Raw genomic sequence first — 13,409 nt, 5'->3', positions numbered from 1 at the left:
CTGGGTACTTGAGGCATTTGTTAACGGGGTCAACAAGAAAGTCAAAATGATATATATGATTTCTGTTTGATTCATTCTATTTCTTTAGGATGGTATTTTCTCTTAAGTAACATTGCACTGTGATTCTTGACATGTCAAGACGGTCATTTTAGTAAAAAATAAATAAACCTGTAAACTAGTGAAAATTACGATCTTTATTTGATTTTTTTTTTTTTTTTTTTAATCTAAATGTTGGTCCGTGAATAAAATGCAGACATAAAACCAGTGGTTCCAAAAAGGTTGGGGACACCTGTTCAACATGATGAGTTTGTCAAGCGATTTGAGAGTGTACTATTAAGATCACACTCACTTTATTTTATACAGAGAGAGAGATCAGGCAACCAACTCAAATATTTATCTTCTCGGGTGGCAAAAACTGAAAGATGATTGACGAATCTGTCACCAATTCATGTTTAATTTTGCTTTCAGATTTTTTTAAATTCCTGTCATCTAGATTTGAAAAGCTTACATTGTAAAAACTATATCTTGTCTTCTTACGCTTATCGGTTTTCGAATCATGGGGGCAGCAACAGAGATGCCTAGACTTTCCGTGCCCCATCTACATTGTCCAGCTCTTCCTGGGGGAAACCTCAAGGCGATTCCAGACCAGCTAAGAGAGGTCGTCTTTCCAGCATGGCCTGGGTCTCCCCCGTGGTCTCCTGTTGGTGGGACATGCCCTGAACACCTCACCATGGAGGCGCCTAATCAGTTGCCCTCAACTGACTCCCCTTAATGTGGAGGAGCAGCGGTTCTACACCGAGCCTCTCCCGAATGATCTTGCTTCTCACCCGGAGAGCCCGCCTACCATATGGAAAAAAAAAACATTTTGGCACTTGTACCCGTGATCCTTCGGTCACTACCCACCTCTAAGGGCCATAGGTGAGGGTAGTGACGAGACCGACCCTTATACAGAGAGCTTTGCCTTTAGAGTTAGCTCTCTCTTTACCACCACGGTGTTGACAGCTCACTCTTAAACAAGACCCCGATATATACAGAGGTATGTAAAAGTTTGGGGAAATCACTGCATCAGTTTGTCACTTGCTGAGCTTTTGAAGCAACTTAATTTTAACGTGTTATACCTAATGTACCTTATGGAAAGCCTCCTTCTCCTGCAAGAACAGCTTGGAGACGCCTCCTATAGCCACAGACAAGACGCCTCCAGTTCAGTCAGGTTTCTTGGCTTCCATGCGCAAACAACCTGCTTCAAATCAATCCATTTATTTTCAATGATGTTAAGGTCTGGAGACTGGGATGTCCAGAAGATTTTGTCCTTGTGCTTCGGCATCAATTCCTTGGTGGATTTTGAACAGCCCCATTACATGATGGACCCTGGTTTGACCAATTAACTCCATCTTAGTCTCATCTGATCACAGTACTTTTTCCAAAAATGCTTCTGGATTGTGAAGATGTACTTGTGCATAACTCATACGACTCTTCTTGTGACAAACACTCGAGAAAGGCCTATTGCAACACCTCAAACACCTCTGTTAAACAGCCTTATTCATGATTGGGCAATTTTGTGAGGCAACCTGTCAGCTTTAAATCCCTACAGGTCTTGAAATGAATGTGACTAAAAGGGTGTCTGCACTTTTGCATATACCATTTGTTTTACATTTAATTTTATCAAAATAAAACCATGTAATGCTACTCTAAGATTTCTGGAAAACACTCAAATGTCTACATCTCTGTAGGAAATCAAATCATGTTGCTGTGATCTTCTCTTATAAAAGTAGAGCAAATTATCATGAAATCTTGTGCCTAACCTTTTTCATACCACTGTATATATATATATTTATATATAGCAGCCCAAATCTTAAAATCTCAAGAAGCACTGGGAGTAATACTGTAGCCTACTTTAATCTCAATCCGTATCTCTGTCAACACATCTTGGTGATAATCCCCCAAATTCTAAATTACAAGGAAAATTGCACCTTCAATAACAAACATGTTTGAAAAAAACACAGAGATCATTTGTCTTGAAGTGAAGCTTTGGACTAAAAAAAAACTTCATGTCATAATTCAAACAGCAAAGTAAAATATGACCTTGGCTGTGTTTTATCAGCACAGTAGAGATTTACGCCTTTTATAAACTCAAGTTCACAGTCAGCTACAGGGTGGATCCGTTATATTTTTTTTAAAAAGAAGGTTAAAGCAACACTCTGCCTTAAATAAACCTCACACAAATACCTCAAACTTACTCAACCTGCTGGTGAAGGTGGTGTCGTGTTAAAAAGGCTAATGACGTGACTATGTCGCCATCTAGTGAAGTAAGTCAGCAACTGACTGCATTTTGTTAACCTTTATTATCGTATAGAACTCGGTTTTATTATTCCCATAAAATAGTTTTTGTATATTGTTTGGCGTTCAATTTATTAAAAGGTAAAACGGACTAAAGGTAATCGCAAACTTGACGGTGTGTTGGTCGCTAAACTTTCGGTATTAGAAAAAGGAGAAAAAAAAACAATTCAATCCCAGTTCTCGCTTGAAAATGTTTATTTTTTAACAGAAAATCTGTGTTTACCGACTTCAGTGACGTTCGACGGGGTTAACGTGAAGCACGTTGCAACTGCCGTAATGTGTTGTGTCACAAAACTGTCGCGAAGCATTACATTTACATTTAAGTATATATTTTTTAATAGCTTGTTTATTGGGTAATTTATTATAAAAACGTGCAATATTAACCATAACTTTTAATTAATGTATTTATTAATAACATCAGCGACATATCCTCTCAATCTGCTGTGTTTATCCTGTTAAAAAAAAAACATTTTAAGCCATTGTTTCTCTCCTGACAGCTTAGAATCTCCTAAATCAGACCATGGTGTTATTATTTAATCCTACATGCTCAGATATTTAATTTTTAAAAATGTGGTGACACAAAAGAAGCCTTTTTATTATCAAGTTTTTTTTATTGTCATTGAACTGTATTGAAACACTTTGTGCTCAATGTAAAGCTTACACGAGTGATCTGCGATGAACAGACCTTCATTTTATCAAAGTTTGGGGTACAACATGTCTTTCGGGATGAGCTGGCTCAGAACAAAATAAGCAGGTGGTTTGTGTAAAAATGAAAATCATAGCAAGTACCACGGTGAAGGTAAGAGAAGTGATTGTGTCTTAAAAATGAACACATTGAACATTATTTTTGTACAAAACAGGAGCTTGGTTATGAAAATAAAACAAAATAAAAACCTCTGTATCTGCTTCTTGATCTTCAGGCACATGAACACACATGCAGTATACACACTCACTCTCACAGACACGCACAAACTCTCACTCTCTCACTCATTCTGCAGCAGCGTCCACACACACACACACACACACAAACACACAGATAAAATGTAATGATGTGAAAAGAGTGAAAGCCTGGTCAAATCTAAGTATCATACCTCCATGTCCCGGAAGTGCAGAAAACAAAATGAGCTAAACTAACTTGGAGATAAATTCAGATGAATAATGAAAAGCATGCCCATCTTCACTGGTCTAACCTGAAATGACCACAAGCCCAGTTTCCCCCCCTACAGCTTGACCCCATCCCTGTCCCCGTACTCTGACCTTCTAGAATGTCGCCTTTTCTACATCTCCACGAGCCTCCTCAGCACCAGCTAACAGAATCTCCAGTTGTGACCACAGTGAAGGTTGTGTGTCGTTAAGTGTTGTTTTTTAAAATCGATGTGTTGTGTCAGTGTCGGCATCGAGGGTGGGGTTAGCGTGGCTCAGGGTCTCGTCCCTCAGCTCCAGGCAGTGACAGCGGGCAGGTTTACAGGGCTTGAGTCTTCAGCTCGATGGGCTCCCCACGCGGGTCCTGCTGGTTGTCGTTGTCCTGGGATCGGCTGCCCTTCAGCACGGCCAGTCGCTCGGACAGACCCTTCACCCGCGGGAAGAGGATGAAATCGTACAGGACAGCACCGATGGCACCGCCTATGATTGGCCCGACCCAGTACACCTGCAAGAAACCACAATCGTTGAAGGATATATTCCTAAAACGAGGAATAAAGAGTCTTACCCAGTGGTTGGTGAAGTTCCTGAAGAGAACCGCGGGAGCGAAAGACCTGGCAGGGTTCATGCCAGCACCTGTGTAGTACATCTGGAACACAAAACAACGTTAGCCCCATGACACCTATTCCTTACTTTGTGTATCCGTCTTACCCCCATGAGATGACCGATGGTGACGGAGAAGCCGATGGAAAGGGCAGCTGATCCCAGACGGCCGTTTCTCCTCTCATCAGTCACCGCAAAGGTGCAGACCACGAGCTGCAGGGTGAGGAACATCTCCACCGTGGTGGCCATTCCCTGGCTGATCCCAGGCTGCAGCTGTGGAGACACAAGGTTGTGTCAAGAAAAAAGTGACGCATTAATTTGACGACAAAACGTACCGTGTTCATGGCCATGTTGCCCCTCATGTTAGCGGGTGTGACGCCGTACAGAACGGCGGCGCCTGCGACGGCCCCCAGGCACTGGGCGATGATGTAGAAAATGGCACGGAAAAGAGACAGCTGCGCGCCGACCAGGTAGGCGAAGGTGACCGCGGGGTTGATGTGTCCGCCGCTGATGTGGCCGATGGACTGGATGAGGGTGGCGGCTGCCAGCCCAAAGCATAAGGCCACGTGGAGGACTTGATGGGGCCCTGTGGTCCAACGCAGGGCCGCGCCCATGCCGAAAAACACAAAGAACATGGTTCCGAAAAACTCGGCAAAGACCGCCCGCCAAAAATTAATTGACCTGAACTCCCACATGTTTGGATGTCTGAGCAGCTAATGGGTTTCTCTTTTTTTTTAAAGTGAGATGGACTTTTTTTCAGAAAAGGTCAGATGCGCCTTTTCAAAAGTCGACAAACTGTTCTAACGAGAAAAAAAAGATCTTCCAAAAAGTCCAATTCTTCAGCAGGTCAATAACTCAGGCGCATTCGCTAGCCACCTCTGTCCACCTGTTGCAAAGACATAGGTAAGTGGGAGCGTGGGTGAAGGTGAGTTGTCAAGAGAACATCAATTCTAAAGATGAAGTGAAGGTGGACAAGACGGAGTGTCCCGTGGAGCTTTCAGCCTTTCTGACGGAGGAGAGAGGGCCAAACATGGGGCTTTATAATACCCCCAAGGGGCCCCAGGTGACGCCATAATCCTGCGTTAAGGCCAAGGGCGGGGACAGTGAAGCAGGACATCGTAAACCAAACAAACTTAACCCCTCAGATGCCCCCTCTGTCGCTAACAACCTGATGGTCTCCAATGATCATCATGAATAGCCTCATAAAGCACCGACACATTCACATGAAGAACGATGTTTGTTCTAGACTTGTGGTATCATAGATCACCCTAGAAGTATAATACATTCAGGGGCCCGGGTGGAAGTGCCCAAAACTAACAACCTGACCAGACACTGAAAAGCCTGACCCTGTGAAACCATTGTCAGCGCAGGATAGGGGGGTTCATGACACCCTCTTCATATGATCAACACATTCATAGTTATTCATGTTTATTAAAATTGGCGCGGAAACAAAACCCTATGACGGGAGTCGGCAGCGGCTGGTTCTATTCCCGGGTTTGTTTGAGAGGATTCTGCTTCAGTCTGGAACAATCTGGGCGTTTGTTGGGGACTACAGGGTTACTGAGTGGCCATGGCTGTGACCGGTCCAGAGGCATCGGCCTGGTCGGAGGTGTGTGTGCGGGGAGGGGAGAGGGGTGAGGGGGGGTGTTGATGAATGCGGAACGCTGAGCTTGCCGTTTGAACTCCCTTATGTTAGAAATAACACGCACAATGCAAAATGCTGGCTGCACTTTGGCAGTTATGGCCTTTGTGTGGGTGTTGTCCAAGAGATTGCTTTTAGCGTGTGTGCGTGTACTAGTGTGTACATATGCCTGTGTGTGTGTATGTGTAAAGTGACAAACGTATAATAGTATTTTTTTTTAAAAACAGACCACATACATCTGCTGTTTTTTCAAAGGGAAATGTAAACAGTTTCAGTTTCAATGTCAACCATTCAGGACTTTGATGTATGAAAGTATATCAGTGCCATCAGGATTCATTTAAAGGTTGAACTGAACATTTCAAATGTTTATTCATTTTTGGGGGGAGTTAGTCATTAAATGGTTTTGCTTTTTTTAAAATATTTAAATGTAATTGTCTCTATATTGTAACTTCTCGTTTTCTGCATATGCAGGTTCGGGTTGCGGGGAAAGCAGATTCACCAAGGAGTCCCAGACTTTCCTCACCCTAGCTATGGTCTAGCTCTTCCTGGGGAACCCTCAAGCGTTCCCAGGCCAGCTAAAAGACAAAGTCTCTCCAGCGAGAGATGCAATCCTTATCCACCAAATCAGGACCCCTCAACACCATTGCTACCTCTAGAAATTCTAGTCCCAAACACCTTCAAGGATCCTGCCAACGGTGTAAAGTTGATCTACTGTTCTCCGACCTGGACCAAAACCCCATTGCTCCTCCTGAATCCGAGGTTTGACTATCCGACTGCCTCTACTTTTCAGGATCCCTGAATAGACCTTGGAAGGAGGAACCACCCTGACCCTGCTTCATTCTCGTAAAGCATGTAAGTGTCAGATCAGGTGGACCATTATTTCTGATCATGCCATTCCCAGGTCTCATATTCACTCGGACCTGGGTGTTGAAGTCTCCCAACAGGATGAGGGAATCCCTTGGAAGGGCGCTATCCAACAACCCTTCAATGGTATTTAAAAGGGTGGACACCCAAACAAACTTCAGGAGCCGTCCCCCCCACCTTAAGGCAAAGAGAGGCTTTACTCATGTCTAACGGGGAGGACCACAACAGTCAGGCACCAAGCCTTGGAGCAAGTATTGCTACCTCTGCTCAGGACCTCTCCACAGAAGCAACTCCAAAGTGGAAAAGTGTCCAACCCATCTCAAGAGTACTGGTTCCATGTACTGTGTTTCAAGGTGCTTCCAACTATATCTAGCTTGAAACTCGCAACCTCAAACACAAGCTCAGGCTCTGTCAGAAGGTGACATTCTATGTCCCTAGAGCAGGGGTAGGGAACCTGGTCCAGAAAGAGCCGCAGTGGGTGCAGGTTTTCGTTCCAACCAGGTGTCTTAGGAGTGTAATCAGTTGATTGTCAGTCTGGTGTTGCTTGTTCAGCTGAAACCTCATTGGTTAAACTGTACATGCTTGATCGGTTGGAACAAAAACCTGCACCCACTGCAGCTCTTTCTGGACCAGGTTCCCTACCCCTGCGAGCTAGCTTCTGTAGCCAAGTATCGGTTATCCTCATGATCCTCCCCAGGCCTAGGCTAGCACCCTGAAACGTTGACATTGTTTTTATTGAATAATTAAATTCAATCATTTGTATCTTGAAAGGTTGAAATTTTCCAAATTTTCAAAATGAATGAATGAATAATTGTCTTCACACATCATGGTGGCATTACTATGTCAACAAAGAAAAGAATTTAGAACAAAACATTTTTGAATTATTTCAATTAGTTTCAAACTTTATATTTAAAAGATAAATATTCAATATTCCAATTCAAAATATTAATATATATATAAAATCATATATAAATATAAACAATTATATTTAACAATACTTACTTATATTTTTATTGAATAACATTATTCCAAAAAATAATTTAATGGTTTAAAAAAATCATTCAACATTTACAATTTAAAATTTCCCCTTTTGATATTCTGATGGCACCGATATACTTCCATATTCTCAAGACACTCTAGTGACCTCCCATGATTTAAAAACGAATAAAGTGCGACCTTTGACTATATTGATGTGGCACTCATGAGGCTATCAAAGTGATCAGTAAGTGTGATTGTCTGTTTGTGTCCTTCTGTCCAGCTATACCTCACCCTCGAGCATCAAAGCTGCTCACTCTTGCTTTCAACCTTTATCTTCGTGACACACCATAATATATCCAAATTACTGCACTCATCTTTACTGAAGGTGTTTTTCTCCCTCTTTCACCGAGCCACGCGCCTTCATTTGCTTTTGAATAGAAGACCAACAAGCGTCAGGGCAGCAGATGAGACATGTTCGAGCGCGAGAACCTTTTTAGCATTTCAAAGCAACGGAGACCCTTAAGTGCGGTGGACACGGACTGGGTTCACAATAGGATTTTAATAAAGCTTGTATCAGCAGGCACATGGAACATACACATCTGATAGGACACGAGTTTATAAAAGACTTTTAGGTGGATGAATGCGTCACACTAGAGACTCCAGGACGCCTCAGTTGTCTTGTTTGTGCTTTGCTCGTGTTGGGTTCTGCGTGACCGTGGACAGCGAGGATCCGGTCATGCTGGTCGTCTCGACGATCTCGATATCTCGACACGTCAGACACGCCACCAGCTTCTGGCGGGAGGCGCTTCGGGCGAAGAAGAACTCGTGAGAGACTCCGGCCAGCATTCCGCCCACGACCGGTCCGACCCAGTACACCTGTTGGCAGTAACCCCCTGATTATTTTTGATGAAACATGGACGTCGACAAAACAGACACACAAGTTCCTCACCCAGTGGTTTTCCCAGTAGCCTGCGATGATGGCAGGACCCAGAGAACGAGCTGGATTCATGCTGGCCCCAGAGAACCTTCCCTGTCCAGGCAACAACAGAGAACATCTGACAACAGGCTACAGTGTAAGAACATATCGATGCACTAAAACTAAACTAAACTTACTAAAACATCTATCTTTTCTACCGTACTGATATTCAACAGCACTGGGTTTAAAAAAAACATTGTTTACTTTTCTTGTTTATATTTCAAGAAAGTGTGTTTAGAATAAAATGAGATGTTTCTTTATTTACATTTGAAGGGCAAATATTTAGACTGCTTGTCCATTTATGTGTTGCAACTAAACTTTTGACAGCTAGATGGCAGAAGTCATTTCATTCTCCGCAGCTAAAGGAACAATGAAATCCTGCAAAATCTCGGCTATGACTGAGGACGAGAGGATACAGTCGACTCCAGCAGCTTTTAAAGCAGATGTTTGAACATATTTTGGTTTTAAATCAAATTAAGGCAGTTATGACTTTTTTTCAAGTCACCAGAGTCTTATACACACCCCTCATACAGACACACAACAGGATTTGAATGTCCGTTACCACAACATCCAGGGAAAATTTTTAAGATGAAATAAATCAATTAAATTAAGCTGTTATCAATCAAAAAACATGAAATAAATTATTATTTCCTTCATTCTTTTGTCAGTCCAAGCAACATGGCCTTCACTTTCAGATACATTTTTCAGCCTGGATGAGCCCCAGGGAAATTGCCTTTCACCTCATTGCTCCACTCACTTGTGAACAAGACTGTAAGATACAAAAAAAAATCTAAATTTATTATCTATCCTTTTTTGGGGAAGTCGTTTTATCATTTGCACATATTTTTGCCTTAGAAATGAATCTCTTAAATGAAAACAAATCTTCAAATAAAGACTATATAAAAGAAAGAAAACACTATCCTGTCTATAAACTGCTCTTGTTCATGCCTGTGTTACTTTGATATCAAGAGTCTCACAGTTCATGAGTAAACGGATCCAGATCAACCACGAGTCCATCCACCATGAAAATGTTTCTTACGCCAATAAGAATTCCAGCCGTATGTGCGAATCCGATCGCGAGGTTCCCCGGGACCGGGTTCTCCCTGCGATTCTGTTCCTCCACCGAGAAGACGGTGAACACCATCTGGAAGGTGCAGAGAACTTCCACGGCGAGAGCTTGAGCTGCGTTCAACTCCAGAGGAACCTGACACACACGAGAGAGGCATGAAGCCGCGGAGGAGGAACCCAAAGATCTGACAAAGACGGAGACAGGAACCTTGTTGACAAAGTGCTCGGCGCTGGTTTTAAGTGGGAGAGCGAGGTAGAGGGCCCCGGCTCCGATGGAAGCCCCGAGACACTGAGCTGTGATGTAGACCAAAGCCTGGAGAACTTCGAGCCTGCGAGTGGCCAACAGAGACAGAGTCACGGCAGGATTCACCTGCAGGGGCCACAAAAAAGTTTAAATTCTGCGTTATCATCTAGGGCCACAAATGACAAAAACCTGTCTGAGACTTTAAACACAAACCTGTGCACCACTTATTTCTCCAAAACATTGTCCCAGAGCAACAATGGCTGCCCCGACCGCCACCGCAGGGTACATGGGTCCCACAGGGGGCGCCCCAGTCGCCGGGACGGACGCCCCCAGAGCTGCGCTCACCAGAACCAGGGTCCCCAGCAGCTCGGCCAGCACGGCGCGCCAGAATTGCCGAGTGCGGAGCTGAAGACACAGAGGAGTTCAGGTGACAAACATGTCAACAGGAAACCTCGAACACAAGACTGATGAAAATTGATGACAAATTGGAAACAAAGCTTCTAGGACACAAGGTTACTAGCTTTTTTAAACAAGCTCTCAAAACACATTTTTGGAAAAGCTCAAAAAGGATCTTACCTCCTGCCACGACATGTCCGACCTCCTGCGTTTACGCTGCTGTGGTCTTGGGTCGGTCCTCTGACTCCTTCATCATCGTCCAAGAGAGGCTTTGATAAGAGCAGCCTCCCCCCTCCTTACCCTCCTCTTCCTCCTCCTCTTCTTCCTCCCTCTCCACCGTTCCCTCGACAGGATTCTGTCAAACGCATCTCTGGATGTTGTGCAACATCCGACAAGTTCTACTCCTCGCCAACATCACCAACCTTGAGCAATCTTCACTCGAGTGATTAGAGCAATCAGAGACACACAAGAGCACACAGGGTCCTTGTCAAAGTCCCAGCCAGCAAGGGTCTCGTAACATCATGTTAGTTGTCATGTAACTTCTTCACAGACACTGGAGTGAAGAAGAAAAAGTTGTAGTTATCAACAAATAACGTTTAGAGACCAATTAATGAGCAAAGAAATTCATGGTAGATGCACACACACATTTTTATATATTATTAGGTTCAATATTAATATGAAAGAACATCTAAATAATATTCCTGGAGTTGCAAGTTCAATCCCAGCTGGATAAGATTGTGTCGTTGTGTTCCTGAGCAAGACACTAACACTGGTACTGAGATGGTGTGCTGCGTCACGGCCTACTCCCATCAGTGTGTTATTGTTAAAAAACAATATATAGATATATATATTTTTAATCCTTGAGTATTTTTGTTTTGTGGATGTAATAAAAAAACAATGTCACCTGATAAATATTCATGGGAAGGTGTTATTTTCCTCCTCACATCAATTTTTTTTGCTCTAAACGCTGTAACTTTCATCATGATGTTGCCATGGGAACGACAATGATGAGCAGCACTTTGATAAAAAGAAGAAAAAAAAAGCGCTTCCTTAATGACCGGGCATCAAGAGAATCAAAAGCTGATTGAAATGCTTCATGTCATCTGGGTGTTCAGTGTCGAGGCCTTCAACAGGTCTGTGTGAGGGGGGGGGGGGGGCAGGGGGGTCCAGGGGGGGCATGGATTACCCGTTTTAGTTCAGAGCAACAGTTTGAATGTTATCCCCTCTTTTGTGGGGCTAAGCCCAAATGTGCAGAGCTGGGCGGGTGGGGTGGGGGCACACTGGAACCCGCTGGCGTGAGGTGTTTTAGTCGCCCCCCCCCCCTCGATCCTCCTTTCAATGCTGACACCGACACAACTTCACATAAATACACACAAAGTGCCGACTCTGCGGTTCACAGCACTGAGATAGGGCAGATGTAAACGCCCTTTTTCTTATTCACCTGTGTTCTACGTCTGTCGGCACCTGCAGCGAGAGTTTGGAGCAGATATAAGTGCGAGTGAGCAGCAGCTGGGATTGATGGGTTTCCAGCAGCATGTGTCGGCGACAGCACTCATTTCACCGTTCTGTTCAATTGTGCGTCGACGGACTTGGGTTACTAGTTTGGTTGATGAAGGTAAAAGCATTAGAGCCGATGAAATAGGTCATCGTTAGCTGTTAGAAATGACATTAGCATGTACAGAGTGATGATTTTAAATGTTTAACTCTATTGCATGATTTATGTTTAAGATGGTTTCATCTCAGAATAAAATAAAAAAATGTTTTAAACAATGCTGCGATCAAACGTGAAACAACTACATCGTCCAGATGGCACTAGTACTCCATGAAGAAACCTTGAAAGACATCAGTCGTTCGAACTCAAAAGCTGTGGTCTCCTTGAAAATTATAGTCAGACTCCCTTAAAGCCAAAATATGAAAGTTTCCAAATGTAGTTGCTGGCGACCTTGTGTGTCAAAAAATTGCAACTGCGCCACCATAAAATCTCTGGCAGAACATTGAAAAAAAAAAAAGACCTTTCTGATAAATTCAAAATATTTCTCAGTTCATATGAAAACATGAATAATAATAATAATCCGACCAACTGCTGTAAATAAGTGACAGACTCTCCAGGCAGGTGGTCCTAGTGAAGAACAAGTGTTAAAAACAACAGCTAAAGTTCTACTACATCATGATCAAAATGAAACCAATCACTAGAGAAAATAAGAAAAATATTAAATGTCAAAAGTGAACGTATTGCTGCAAACCTGAAACATTTCGTTCCATCCATAAAAAAGATTGCACCCTGGTACCTGGACCTCTTACACAACACACTTAAATCAAGATAAATAATTCCTACATAATCAACATTTCCTAAAAACATCCACCCCCAGAAGTCTGATACGTGACTTTATGGACTGGAATGAGAGGAACCACTTGCAGCTGAACACCTCAAAGACCAAGGAGCTGGTCTTGGACTTCGTGCGCTCCAGGACAAACCTACGTCCAGTGTCCATCAGAGGTGACTAGTTGGAGATAGTTGATAACTATAAGTACCTCGGTGTGTGGCTGGACAGTAAACTGGACTGGTCCTGCGACACAGATTATGTATATAAGAAAGTTCAGAGTAGACTGTACTTTCTGAGGAGGCTCCGATTATTTTAAATCTGCAGGAAACTCCTCTGCATGTTCTACCAGTCTGTGGTGGCCAGTGTCCTGTTCTATGCTGTGGTGTGTTGGGAATGTGTCCAAGATCAGAAAGGCTGGCTCTGTGGTTGGCATGAAGCTAGACCAGGGGTGGGCAAACTCGGTCCTCAAGGGCCGCAGTGGGTGCAGGTTTTTTGTTCCAACCAATCAAGAGGACCCATTTTGACCAATCAGGTGTCTTAGGAGTGTAATCAGTTGATTGTCCTTCTGGTGTTGCTTTTTTCAACTGAAACCTCATTGGTTAAAATGTGCATGCTCGATCGGGTGGAACAAAAACCTGCACCCACTGCGGCGCTTGAGGTCCGAGTTTGCCCACCCCTGAGCTGGACTCACTGGTGACAGTTCCTGAGAGGAGATCACTGGAAAAACTACTGTCAATCACGGATGATGACAGTCATCCTCTGAACACTGTCATCAGTGAGCAGAGAAGCACAAATGCTCCAGATGCAAAACGAATTGACTCAAGGACTCATTCATTC

The 13,409-nt window shown here is 43.5% G+C and overlaps 2 protein-coding genes across 2 annotated transcripts; both read right to left on the bottom strand.

Moving 5' to 3' along the window:
* Positions 1-3,716: 3,716 nt before the first annotated feature.
* mipb (major intrinsic protein of lens fiber b) lies at positions 3,717-4,800 on the bottom strand. The gene is made up of 4 exons (XM_087782089.1): positions 4,416-4,800; positions 4,189-4,353; positions 4,046-4,126; positions 3,717-3,985 (listed from the first exon to the last, which is right to left on the bottom strand). Exons 1-4 carry the CDS (start codon positions 4,773-4,775, stop codon positions 3,800-3,802), a joined length of 792 nt encoding a protein of 263 aa, XP_087638215.1. The 5' UTR covers positions 4,776-4,800; the 3' UTR covers positions 3,717-3,799.
* A 3,433-nt stretch (positions 4,801-8,233) lies between these two features.
* Positions 8,234-10,443, bottom strand: LOC148059943 (aquaporin-4). Its single transcript, XM_087782090.1, has 6 exons — positions 10,429-10,443; positions 10,066-10,257; positions 9,817-9,978; positions 9,580-9,744; positions 8,514-8,594; positions 8,234-8,440 (listed from the first exon to the last, which is right to left on the bottom strand). Exons 1-6 carry the CDS (start codon positions 10,441-10,443, stop codon positions 8,234-8,236), a joined length of 822 nt encoding a protein of 273 aa, XP_087638216.1.
* Positions 10,444-13,409: the final 2,966 nt, after the last annotated feature.

Source organism: Callionymus lyra, chromosome 19, assembly GCF_982586985.1.
Source record: "Callionymus lyra chromosome 19, fCalLyr1.hap1.1, whole genome shotgun sequence".
NCBI classification, from domain to species: domain Eukaryota; kingdom Metazoa; phylum Chordata; class Actinopteri; order Syngnathiformes; family Callionymidae; genus Callionymus; species Callionymus lyra.
The sequence above is the reverse complement of the archived record's forward strand: the minus strand, read 5'-3'. Positions and strand labels throughout refer to the sequence as shown.